We start from the raw sequence: 11,850 nt of genomic DNA on the forward strand, positions 1-11,850 counted from the left end.
ACTCTCCCCATCTTCAAAGCCCGACCCAAATCCGATCTGCTCCGGGAAGTCTTCCCGGACGAACCTCTCATCTTCCCACTCTATCGCCCTCCCTCTGTTGCCCTCCCTTCCGGTTGGTCGACACCCTTGGGACTGTGGCCCTTAAACCCTTTAATTCCCACCTCCCCCCAGGCTCCGCAGCACTTACGCATATGTCCTTCCACTCTACTATTTCCCTTCCTGTAACTGATTGATTAGCATCCACCTCCCCCCATAGACCGTAAGCTCTTCGAGGGCAGGATCACGTCTATCTACCGCACATATAAGCGCTCGATCCAGTACTCTGCCCACAGAAAACACTCAATAAATACCACCGACCGATCGATTACCGATCGAGGAGCGGCGTTTGCCGAGCAGGGGCCCCCAAAACAACGGGAGGCAAAGAGGGAGAGGCGAAGACGGTACCGGGCGCGGCGGGCAGCAAACCCACCGGCCCCACGGGGGGCGGCCGGTGCACCCTTGCGCACGGCGCGGCCGGGACCGGCCCGTCCGGCCCCGAGGGCGAGCGCCTCGCGGATGAGGAAGAACGGCCCGGTGAGCCCCGACCATCGGCTTGTTCTCTGCAGCCTCGGCCGTTCTCCGGCGGAACCACGCCGGAGCGCAGAAGCCTCCGAGACCACCCACTGGATTCTCAGGGCCCGAGCCTCGGCACGATGGGGAAGCCGGCGGCCCCGCCCGGCCCGGCCCCGCGTCCTCACTTACCGGCCAGGCCGGGCGGGGGAGGCGCGGAGCGGGGCGGCAGCGTGCTGAGGTAGGGCGGGGTCGTGCTGAACAGGATGTCGTTGGGCAGGGCCTGGTCCAGGACGGAGCTCCGCGAGTCCCTCCGGACGCTGCTCACGCTCTCGTCGGACAGGGTGCGGTACAGCGACCGCCGCGGCGACGGGCTCCCGGAGACGGAGAACTGTGCGGGGCGGGGAGGGGGAGGGGAAGGGGTGTCAGCCACAGCACCGATCGCAGGGGATGGGTTCCCGGCGACGGGGAACTGAGGGGGTGGGGAAGATCGGGGGTCGGGGAGGAGAAGGGGCTCGGGCTACGGCGACCCCCTGGAGGGCCGGAACCGGGGGGTCGGGGAGTGCTATAACGGACGCTGGGGCCGGGGGGTCACACGGGCTCACCTTCCTCCATCCTTCCTCCCGGCCGGGGCTGCCGGGGAACAGGAGCTTCAACAGGTCGTCCTTCGCCAGGCCGCGCTGACCGTCCGGGGGGCCGTGGTCCTCCTCCACCTCCGGCACGCTGGGCACGCACAGCCCGTCCATGCCGCCACACAGACTGCGGGGACGAGCCGGGGCAGCGTCACGGAGAGGGGACGACCCACCCCGGGGGGCCTAGTGACCTCAGAGAGGGGCTGTTGTCCGAGCAGGGGTTCCCGCTTCCTTCGGCGGGGCTCTCCCGTTCGGGAGGGCAGGCTTCTCCTCGCTGGGGTGCCGGGAAGATCGGGGCCCTCTCTGCCGGGGAGTCGGGGCTGGGGGAGGGGGAGGAGGCTCCTCTCACCCCTGGCACTCGACAGCTTCCACTTCTTCGGGGGTCGGGCTGCTCTCCGACCTCTTCCAGCCGATGACGTAGGCGCCGCCGGCCCCTAGCCGGTGGAACGGCCGGGCCGCGGACCCAGCCGCCTGCTGGCCGCCGCCGTGAGACACGATGTAGACTTTGGAGGTGTCCAAGGAGCCCCCGCTCTTGGGGCAGCGGGCGGCTGGACTTCCGGAGCGCTGCGATCCGCTGCGGGGACGGTGGCCCGAGAGTTGCAGGCCCGGGGCCGGAGCGCCCCCGGCACTCACCCATCGCTTCGGAATCTCCCCGGCCCCCACCCCCCCGCCGGCTCGGCCCCAGCAGACGTCCCCGCAAGTGCGGCCGGTACGAGGACCCGGACGGGGGTCCCGGACCCTCGGCCCGAGGAAGGAGGGGTCCCGTCCTCCCGCCTCAGACGCTGAGGCCCGCGAGCCCCGCCGCGTACCTGGAGAGGGAAGACGCTGGGCTGAAATCGCCGTCGCTGGCCCCGGGGCCGGGCGAGCCGGGCGTCGGCTCCCGCTCCAGCCCCGGCCCCGCCGCCGGCTCGGCCCACGGCTCCACCCGGGCGGGGAGGTGGACGGGTCCCAGGAGGGCGCTGGGCGGGCGGGGGGCCGGGTCCGCCTCCCCGCCGTCGGAGGGGGCCCCTTTGCCGTAGCTCGGCTGCCCCCGCGGGTCGGCGTCCAGCAGGTCGGCGGCGTCCAGCGCCCGGTCCTCGCTGTGGCCGGATGCGGTGCTGCCGTCGCTGCTGCTGCTGCCGGCGCAACTGGAGCAGGCTCGCTCCCCGATCTGCTGCGGGAGAGACCGGCGCGGGCCGCTGTCCACCACACCCCGGCCCCGCTCGGCGGCTGGAGGGCCGGCGAGGCCCGGGGATGGCGCGAGGACCCCCCGCCCTCCCCGCGGTGGGGTCGGCTGGGAGGCTCAGGACCGTCGGCTCTACGTCCCCGAGCGTTAAGCACAGTGCATACCCCGGGGTGTGGGGGGGATGGCCAGTGATCTGTAATTATTATTCCTTCTGCTCTGCTCCCCGGGGAATGCCCATCCCCCTCTGTAGCAGGGCCCCCGGCTCGGGGGCTCGGATCGCACTCTGCTGTGTGAGGCCTCAGACGGCTCCACAGGCTCTTGGGGCAGGGGAGGAGCCCGGCCAGAGGCAACCATCCAAACGGCTCCGCCCCAGGAGCCCCCCTCCCCCCCCGCGCTGGGTGCCGCAGGCCGGGGTGGGGCAGGCTCACGAGAGAGAGCTTGTGGGGGCAGTCGTGGACGCTGCCCTCCTTCTGCAGGGTTGGCTCGCTGTAGGAACTCAGGACCGCAGGGGGCAGCCCGGGCCACTTGATCTCTGCCACGGACGGAAAGGAAATGTCACAGGAGAAAAGTCGAGAACTAAGCCAAGAGGAGGGCACCCCTCGCCGAAAGGGCAGATCTCGGCCCCCTCCGAAGGAGCTCGCACGGAGCGGAGCCCCTAAATGCCGAACCAAAAATGTCACCTCCCCCACAGAAGAAACCGAAGAGGAATCCCCACAGAACCGACAAGGGAAAAGGGCCGGCACCCTTACAGAGCCGACACACACAGAGAAAAGGGCAAGGATCTCCCCAGCTCCCCCGGAATGACCACCGTCACCACCAAATCCGTAAATATAGAAGGTCCTCCTGTCTCCAGATGAGTGACAGACCCAGGGGTGGCTCTCGGGACCACCCACCCACTCACACCCACTGGCGCCAGGTGACCGAACGACACGGCTGTCAGGTCTCGGGGTGAATCAACTCCACCCCCCCCACCCTGAAAGGGGACCCAGGTTTCCAGCCTGGCGGTCTGGGCCATTACCGGGGTGTCGCGTTCCGTCCAAAATCTCCTCTTGCTCCCTGGCTCCTTCACACTCGGGCGGGCCTTGGAGCTCCTGAAGCAGGGGAGACTGGCACCTTCCAAGAGAGCGCATTCCGGCCCGTCTCTCACCGGCCCGAGCTTTGCTTCCCGACCCCTCCCCTTGGCGGGCAGGCCGGAAGCCCCCCTCCCCACCCAGGAGGTGTCGCAGAATTCCCTGTCGAGCAACGGGCGGCGAGGAGCTGCGGGCGAGCCTCCGGTGCCGGGGGGGGGGGGGGGGCGTTCCCGGCCTCGGGCAGAGAGGGGTCGCTCCCGGGAGGCGGCGGTCAGAACCGCCTCGACCGGTCCTCCGCTCCCCACCGTACCCGCGGAGAGGGGTCCAAGAGGACAGCCTGGCTCAGGGACGTGGGGACATTCCTGCTCTGCCTGAGCTTCCGGAGCGTGGGCCTGTCCCCGCCCTGCACTGGACTCTCGGCAGGGACCACCCCGCGCTCCCGACTCCCCGGCTCCCATCCCGACTGGGTCTCTGGCTCGGCACAGTGGACCTTCAGTCCGGGGAACACGTCCGCCTATCGGGGTGGGGGGGGCTGCCCAGACCCCAGGAGAGTCCCCGAGGGACCGCAGGAGACAGATACCCGTCGTAGCCGATCGGCTGCCTCCAGTGGCTGCTGCCGCTGGGTCCCGGGTCGCTGGACGACGACTGGTTGCTTGGTGAACTCCTGCAACGCGGGGAGCCACGGTCAGCTGGAGGGGTGGCGCTGGCCTGGCGGGCGGCTCGACCGGTAAATCGACCGGATCGTGAAGGCCAGGGAGTGGGACGCCAAAGGCCCGGGGAGGAGAGAGGGAGACGCCCGACCAGAGGCCCCAGGCCCCGCCGGACTGGGGCAAGGACAGCCGGAGGCGGCGCAGACCGCGGTCAAGGGTCCTCCCGCCGAGCCCCAGTCCGGCGGGCTCCCGAGGTCAACGCGGCCCGGGCTCTGTCGGCCGCCCTCCTCCCCATCCTGGGCTCAGCTCCCGGGCTTCCCGGGGCAGGTGTCGGGCCCGGGGCCAACGACCCCGGCTCCCCAGCGCAGATTCCTCGACTCCCCCAGTGCCTCACGGGAGCCCAAGTCCCCGGTGGGCGGCCCCGATTCGGCCGACTGCTTCGGTCTGACCGCTTGGAGGGCAGGACGGAGGAGAGGAGAGGGGATGGGGCAGGGAGGGAGGGAAGTTGGGTGCCCGCAGGGAAAGAAAGTCGACTATTTTGCTGGATCACGGTTCGGTATAATTTTCAGAGCGGCCTTGGGGGACGGGACGGAGACAGTGTGATTGCCCTCTACTTCGGTCTAACCTCCCAAGTGCCCAGCCCGGGGCTCCGACGCCCCGTCTGGGATTTCTCCCTGACCCTCCACCTCTGGGGGAAATCACCGTCGGGGAACCGCCTGGAAACAATCGGGAGCCTCGAGGGTGCTCGTGGGGGGCCGGCGGCATTAGCCCGGGGCACGGTTACCTGGCACCGTCGGGCAGCTTTCGGTCGAAAGAGGTGCTGCGTGGCAGGGCGGCCCGCGAGTGGCGCTGGAGCTGCTGGGCGGGGATCCCGTCGGGCGGCCCGAGACCCGGGGAGACGCGGGCCGGGGGCTGCCCGGCTGGGGCTGGCGTGGGCACTCGGTGCCAGGTGGTGTTCCGCCGGAACGGGGTCTTGTACTCGCACGGGGCGCCCTCGCTGTCCAGCTTGTACTCCACCAGGGGCACGCGGCACAGCTCCGAGCAGCCCCTGCGGGGCGACCCGTCCTCGTGGGGGTGAATGATGACCACCTTGACGGTGACGGAGGTGCGGAGGAGGTCGATCATCTGCTCGTGGGTCAGGGTGGAGACGGCCACCTTGCAGATCTCCACCAGCCGGCTGCCCTGCCGCAGGCCGGCCTTCCAGGCGAAGCCGAAGGGCTCCACGTCCGCCACGATGCCTTCGAAGTTCACGTGGAAGCCCAGCTGGCCCAGCCCGTTCCTCCTCAGGGTCATCTCCACCGTCTCGCACCCTCGGGTCACGATCTGCGCGGGAGGGGGCGGACCGGCCGTCGGGCCGCGGCCTCACGGGCTCGGAACCCGCTCCCCCTTCTGCCGGCCCACCCCCACCCCCGGCCGTCCTCAGCGCCTCTGCAGGCCGCCCCCGCCGCCCCCGCCCAACCACCCCATCCTCCGGGCCCTCACGTTCCCGCGGGCCTTCGCCGAGCCCTCCCTGCCTCGACCCCCCCGCACCTCCAGCCGCCGCACCACCTCCCGGACGTCGTCCCCGCGGCGATCGGCGGCCGACAGGAGGACGCACTGGCCGCGCTCGTAGAACACCTTGACGCTGGTCCAGCCCGACGTCCAGCCGATGACGTCCCGGCAGGAGCAGTTGAAGACCACGTCCTTGGACTCTCTCTCGACGAGCACGAAGAACTCGCCAGAGACGCCGAGGAGGCAGGCGATGTCGGCCGACCGGCCGTAGTCGCGCGCGACCACGCTCCACGTGACGGCCCCGGCGCTGGCCAGGTGCGCGTCCGGCCGCGGCCGCGCCTTCTCCCTCCGCTTGGCCCCGAGCGTGATGAAACTGAACTTGGCCGAGGAGGCGTCCAGCGTGGCGGCGGTGACGGAGTTCTCGGCCAGGTCCCGGAGGTACTCCAGCCGCGTCCTGGTGGCCATGGCGCGGAACTTCTCCGACTTGTGGGCGGCGTTCTCGGCGTTGATCACCTTGGCCAGGAGGAAGTCCCGGAACACGGCCGACTTGGGGAAGGTCACGCCCTTGGGGATGGGGGGCCCGAACGGCGGGACGTCTCTCGACCGGGACACGCCGATACTAGCGGGAAAAGACACGCGCGCACGCACGCAGAGAAAGGTCCGTGGCCAACGGGCTACGTGCCGGCCAGCTCCGAGAAAGTCAGGTCGGACACGGCCCCCTTCCCGCACGGGGCTCACAGGCCGAGGCAGGGACGGGGTGGGAGGGGGGAAGAAGCACAGGTATTGAATCCTCATTTTTACGGCAGAGGAAACTGACGCCCAAAAAGGTGAAGTGACTCGCCCAAAAGTCACACAGAAGGCAGGTGGCGGAAACTGGATCGGAACCCAGGTCCTCTGACGCCCGGGCCCGGGCTCTTTCCACTGGGCCCCGCCACTTCTCCGAAGCGCCTCAGGATGCCAGCTCCTCCGCGACAGAACCACCTGAGGTGGCAGGCCGGGAGGGAGAGGAAAGTCCCACGGCCGCCGAGGCACAACGGTGGGAGAGCTGGAGCCGGGAAGGCCGGGGAGGGGGCGGCAACTCTTGGGGCTGCTCCGCTAGCCCGGGGGCCCCCCGCTCCTGGCAGATATGCCGACGCGCCCAACTCCCCTTTCGTTTCAACTCCCAGGGAAGCAGTCTGGCCTGCCGGAAAGCGCCCGGGCGTCAGGGCACCTGGTTTCTAAGCGCAGCTACGCCGTCCACCTATTAGGTGACCTTGGGCAAGTCACTTCACTTTCCTGGGACTCAGTTTCCTCCTCTATAAAAATGGGATAAAACACCCATTCTCCCTTCCCCTCAGACAACGAACCCCGTGAGGTAACAATAATAATAACGTTGGTATTCGTTAAGCGCTTACTATGTGCGGAGCACCGTTCTAAGCGCTGAGGGAGATGCGGGGTAATCAGGTTGGCCCACATGAGGCTCACAGTCTTCCTCCCCATTTTCCAGATGAGGTAACTGAGGCACAGAGAAGTCAAGTGACTCGCCCACAGTCACACAGCTGACAAGTGGCAGAGCTGGGATTCGAACCCATGACCTCTGACTCCCACGCCCGGGCTCCTTCCACTGAGCTACGCCGCTTCTCCAGGTACAGGGTCTGCGTCTAACTCGGCTATCTTGTATCCACCCTTACGCTTAGCACGGTACGTGGTAGAGTATTGTAATGGTATAATATCATTATTATAGGAATTATCATCTTCCCTTACATGATCGTAGCTAACCGCCTCTTTCCCCCAAAGCTAAGGTGGCGAGCCCCCACGTTGGCCCTCCCCCTAGAGTTTGGCACAGGGCTCCGCACCGGGCAGACGCCCGGTGAGGCCGTGGATCGGTTGGTCTGCAAGTGGAGTCCACACACTCTCCACGGGCGGGCTGCCGGCCGGGCCGGGATTGGGATTGGGAAGGAAGGCGGTGGATCGGTCGATCGACCGACCCCACCCCGGGACCCCCGTGGCGGGGGACCGGGCCCCTCACCTGTAGCACACGTTCTCGGTGCAGGGATGGTGAACCCTGACGATGACAAACACGTGCTGGAAGTGGGAGCGGACGGTCTGGGGCGTGAAGGGCAGGGCCCCCGGCTCCTGGAACACGATGGTGACGATGTCGTTGCCGATGTGACGTTTCCGCAGCAGCTGCGGGCGAAGAGACGAGGGTGGCGGTGGGGTCGGGGGAGGGGCCGGGGCACGGGGAGGAGGGTTCGGCACATAGGAGGGCCTGTCAGAGGACGGCGGGGGCGTCGGGAGACAGGAAGGGGGACTCAAAGTGTGGGGGAGGAAGGTCAGAGTGCTGGAAAAAGGGGCCGGAGCACAGAAAAGAGAGGGTCAGGGCACGGTCCGGGCAATTCCGTGACGGGCGGACCCCTTCGGCCCCCGGACGGCTCGAAGGGCCGGGGCCACGTTCCCCCTGGTCTGACTTCCCACGGGCCTCGGCCACGGCGGGACCCCGCCGGCCAGTTCTGGGGGACCGAGACGGTGCGGCTGAGGAGTCCGAGAACGGTGGGGATGGGCGGCGGTACCTGCTGCCGGTTGTTGGGCATGAAGGGCAGCATGGTGCACACGTGGAACATGAGCTCGTAGTCCTTGTAGGTGGTGTACAGGGAGTGCGTCCCCGTCGAGTCGGCTGGAAGGAGAGGCCCTCCGTTACCGGGCAAAGCTGGGAAGAGGCAGCCTCCGCCGCCCGGGGGCCGCCGTCCTCTCCGGACACCGCTCGAATTGAGGCGGAGACGGGCTCTGACCACTCTACTGGACTCTCCCCGGTGCTCAGGACGGAGGGTGCTCAGCTCCCAGTTAACTGCAAGCCCCTCCAGGGAAGGGACTGTGTCTACTTTACTGGACTCTCCCAAGGGCTCAGTACGGGGCTCTGCACCTGGTAGATGCTCGATAAATACCACCGATGGATCGACTGGAATGAAGAGGGCATGCCGTCTTGCAGAAAGCTCGAGTCACAGGAGCTTGTGCGTATGGATTCCCCCGTCATAGGTGCGTACGTGCAGATGCTTGCGGGTGGTACACGGTACTCGCGGGCAGCACTGCCCAGGTCTGGCCCCGGGGCCTTGATCCCCGGCTGGCAGGCCGCCCGGGCCGCCTCACCTCTTCCTGCCTGCGTCCTCCCCGTCCACGCCTGCCCCCGCCGGCGTGTCGCTGGCCCCCTCTCCTCCCCGCCAAACCTCGCGGCCGGTCTGGGACCGGCTGGTCACCACGTTGGCCACCCGGGGAAGGACTGGGGGGTCCAAACTGCCAGGGGGTGGGGTTTGGGGAGGGTTGTGCACGTGTGTGTGTGTGTGTGTGTGCGTGTACGCGGTATCCCCCTCCTCGTGCCAACTCTCCCTCCCACCTGGCTCTGTGTGGGATGGGGGCCCGTTGGAGCAGGAGAGTCTCGTGCAGCGGCCGTGAGAAGTCAGTCCCCGGTACGCCCCGTCCGTCTCCTCGGACCCCTCCCGCACCCCCGGGCGGCTCACTCTTGGTGTCCAGCTGGGCGCGGTACTTGGTGAAGCCCCGGAGTCGCACACGCTGGCCCAGGAGGTCCAGGAACTGGTCGAAGGCCGGCCCGGCCGCCTCGTTGTTATACATCTCCTCCTCGCTGCCCTGGCCGGCCCGGCAGTACAGGATCCCCACCTTGTGCTGGAAGCTCAGCTGTAACGGGACCCGGCCCCGCCCCGCGCCCGGGTCAGGCTCCTGGGCTCACAGCCCCGGAGGCCCACCCACCCATCCGCGGGGGGGGGCAGTCCACGGGTGCCAGGATCTAGGGGGATCATGATGGGAGGAGCGGGCCGGCAGCGGGCAGGAGCGGGCCCACTTTACTGATGAGGGAACTGAGGCCCAGAGAAGTGAAGTGACTCGCCCCAGGTGACCCAGCAGACGAGCGGCGGGACGGCCATTAGGACCCAGGTCCTTCCGACTCCCGGGCCCACGGCCAGTCAGGGGTCACTGAGAGCCTTCCAGCCGTCCCGTCCCTGGGGTGGAGGAGCGGGGGCGGGGGACCGGGGACGGGGGCGAGGCCAGGGGCACTGACCCCTTGCTCGTCGAGCCTGAGCAGCTGTTCGGAGACGGAGGGGGAGCCGACGGCCAGGCGCAGGCAGTGCAGGCCCAGCTCCGGGACGAGACATTCCAGCACCTCCCGGGCCGGTAGCCCCCGCGCCGGGCCGGGCCTCCCGCTGCACGGCACCGCGTCCTCCAGGATGGCCCCCCGGAGCGTCGTCAGCTGCGGGGACCCACACCGAGACACGTTGTTGGCGGCCGGCCCCGCGCACAACACACGGACGCGCGCATACGCACACACGACCCACGGTGCACACCGCCAGGGCCCACGCAACACGCAGCTGACATCGCGCCCAATCACACCGCCGTCAGACCAACCCCGCCACACCGAGGACATCTGACACGAGTGATTATCGCACCGCTACAAAATCCCATTTTTAGGCTTTGGAAAGAGGTGGAGGATGGAAGAAGGGAGGGAGGGGGAGAAGGTGAAAGAAGGCCCGGCAGGCTTTATAAAGCTAAAACTAATTTTCAGATATTGTGTGAAATGAAAAAAATGGCAGCTAAAGCAGGGTCCAGAATTGATCGGGAATGGGTTTGGGCCAATTTGGACCTGATTCTCCACCAGCTGAATTCACAATGCAAACTCAGACCGAATCTCCCCTTCAGCCCCCTTTTCCTCCGCTCCTCCCCTCCCTCCCCATTGCCCCGACTCGCTCCCCCTGCTCTACCCCACCACCCCGCCCCGCGGCACTCGTGTATATATGTACATATTTACTATTCTACTTATTTTATTAATGATGTGTATATATCTATAATTCTATCTATTCACATTGATGCTACTGATGCCCGTTTACTCGTTTTGAAGTCTGTCTCCCCTCTTCTAGACCGTGAGCCCGTTCTCGGGCAGGGATTGTCTCTACCTGATGCTGAATCGTCTTTCCAAGAGCTTAGTACAGCGCTCTGCACACAGTCAGCGCTCAATAAATACCGTTCTGGCCAGGGTGGTTGCCGTCCGGGTCCCAACTTCCCCCTAGCAGCCCCCGGGAGGGACCGACCACTGAGGACGCCCAGCTGAGCTTCGGTGGGGTCGGCCACGGGCAAGGTTCAGCGTGAGACCCTTTACCCACCGCCCCCTCGGCCCGCCCCCCGCACAGATCCCGCCGGGCCCCACCTCGCTCGTCCGGAACACGACCCGGTAGTGAAACTGGGACCCTTCTTTGTCCTTCGCGTCGTCCACTTTCTCCCTGCGGATGCTCACGGCCACCGGCCCCAGGTTCTCGTCCGTCCCAAAGTAGTTCTGATGCTCTGAGGGGGGAGGAGGGAGGGTGGAAACGGCGTGAGGTCCTGCTGACACCAGCCCGACCCCCTGCGGCCCCGACCCGGAGACCCCGCCGGCTGGCGGCTCCTCATCGGATGACCCCACCCACCCTCCCAGACTCAACCCCGCACTGGGCGCTGCCCTCCTCAAAACACGAACACACACGTACACACAACCAGAGACAGTCTCTGAGTGCGCACGGGAGGTGTGCCCATACAGACCACTGTTCTAAGCGCTTGGGAGCGGATTGTAGAGGTGAAGAGGCCCGGCTCCTTCCCATCCCGGAGAGCTGCCAGTCTCAAGGGGGGATTGGGACAGGGACAGGGCCGGGGAGGGGGTCAGGGTCAGACCCAGCAGATAAAGTCCAGCTAGTGGGGCAGGAGGAGAGGCCAAGATCCAGTCTCCTGACACAGCAGGGGGAGGAAGGGGGCGGGAAGGAGGAAGGGGGGCCGGGGGAGGGACGGTGGCTTAAGAATGAGACCACAACCCGGGGCGTCCAGTGGTGAATGTCGGCCAACCCCAGAGGGGCAGATGGGCGGGTGGTGGCCGGCCTCACCTTCCCCGTTGCGCCGGGGGGAGCGATGGGACTTGGCGACGGGAAAGGGAAGGATGAGCGGGATCTTGGGGAGATGGGGTAGCTTCCCAACGGGATGGGCGGGAAGGGTCGGGGCTCTCCAGGGTGAAGGGACAAAGACCCAGAGAGAGGACAGGTGGGGGCTTACGGACCGGGGCGGGGCGAACTCAGAATGGCTGTTCTCCAAATCACCGCCCAACGGGACGGGGGCCCCCGGCTACAGCTGGGGTGGGCGGCAGGCCTAAAGCCAAATTTCAGGAATCGTTTCTTCCCCCAGCGGGTGTGAGCACGGGAATCCGTTCCCACGGGGAGCCGTGCAGCCGGAAACCCCGGCGCCTCCGGAGGGGTCCGGACGGATCCGTGGGCGAGCGTCCGCGCCGGGTCGCC

General features: G+C 67.3%; 1 protein-coding gene across 3 annotated transcripts in view; it reads right to left on the minus strand.

Moving 5' to 3' along the window:
• Positions 1 to 11,850, minus strand: part of SIPA1L2 (signal induced proliferation associated 1 like 2) — a 35,523-nt gene that overhangs the window by 3,418 nt on the left and 20,255 nt on the right. For 2 of the 3 annotated variants that reach the window (XM_029047382.2, XM_029047379.2), the window contains exons 3-16: positions 10,743 to 10,876; positions 9,603 to 9,791; positions 9,049 to 9,223; positions 8,107 to 8,210; positions 7,566 to 7,723; positions 5,597 to 6,176; positions 4,851 to 5,389; positions 3,997 to 4,080; positions 3,365 to 3,459; positions 2,775 to 2,878; positions 1,991 to 2,334; positions 1,531 to 1,755; positions 1,155 to 1,308; positions 742 to 940 (exon numbers count right to left, since the gene is read on the minus strand). In XM_029047382.2, coding sequence (XP_028903215.1) covers positions 742 to 940; positions 1,155 to 1,308; positions 1,531 to 1,755; positions 1,991 to 2,334; positions 2,775 to 2,878; positions 3,365 to 3,459; positions 3,997 to 4,080; positions 4,851 to 5,389; positions 5,597 to 6,176; positions 7,566 to 7,723; positions 8,107 to 8,210; positions 9,049 to 9,223; positions 9,603 to 9,791; positions 10,743 to 10,876 — 3,084 coding nt within the window. The remainder of the gene's footprint in view (positions 1 to 741; positions 941 to 1,154; positions 1,309 to 1,530; positions 1,756 to 1,990; positions 2,335 to 2,774; positions 2,879 to 3,364; positions 3,460 to 3,996; positions 4,081 to 4,850; positions 5,390 to 5,596; positions 6,177 to 7,565; positions 7,724 to 8,106; positions 8,211 to 9,048; positions 9,224 to 9,602; positions 9,792 to 10,742; positions 10,877 to 11,850) is intronic. The other variant, XM_029047381.2, reaches the window with a different exon arrangement.

The sequence above is a fragment of the Ornithorhynchus anatinus genome, chromosome 19 (assembly GCF_004115215.2).
Source record: "Ornithorhynchus anatinus isolate Pmale09 chromosome 19, mOrnAna1.pri.v4, whole genome shotgun sequence".
In the NCBI taxonomy this organism is placed as follows: Eukaryota; Metazoa; Chordata; class Mammalia; order Monotremata; family Ornithorhynchidae; genus Ornithorhynchus; species Ornithorhynchus anatinus.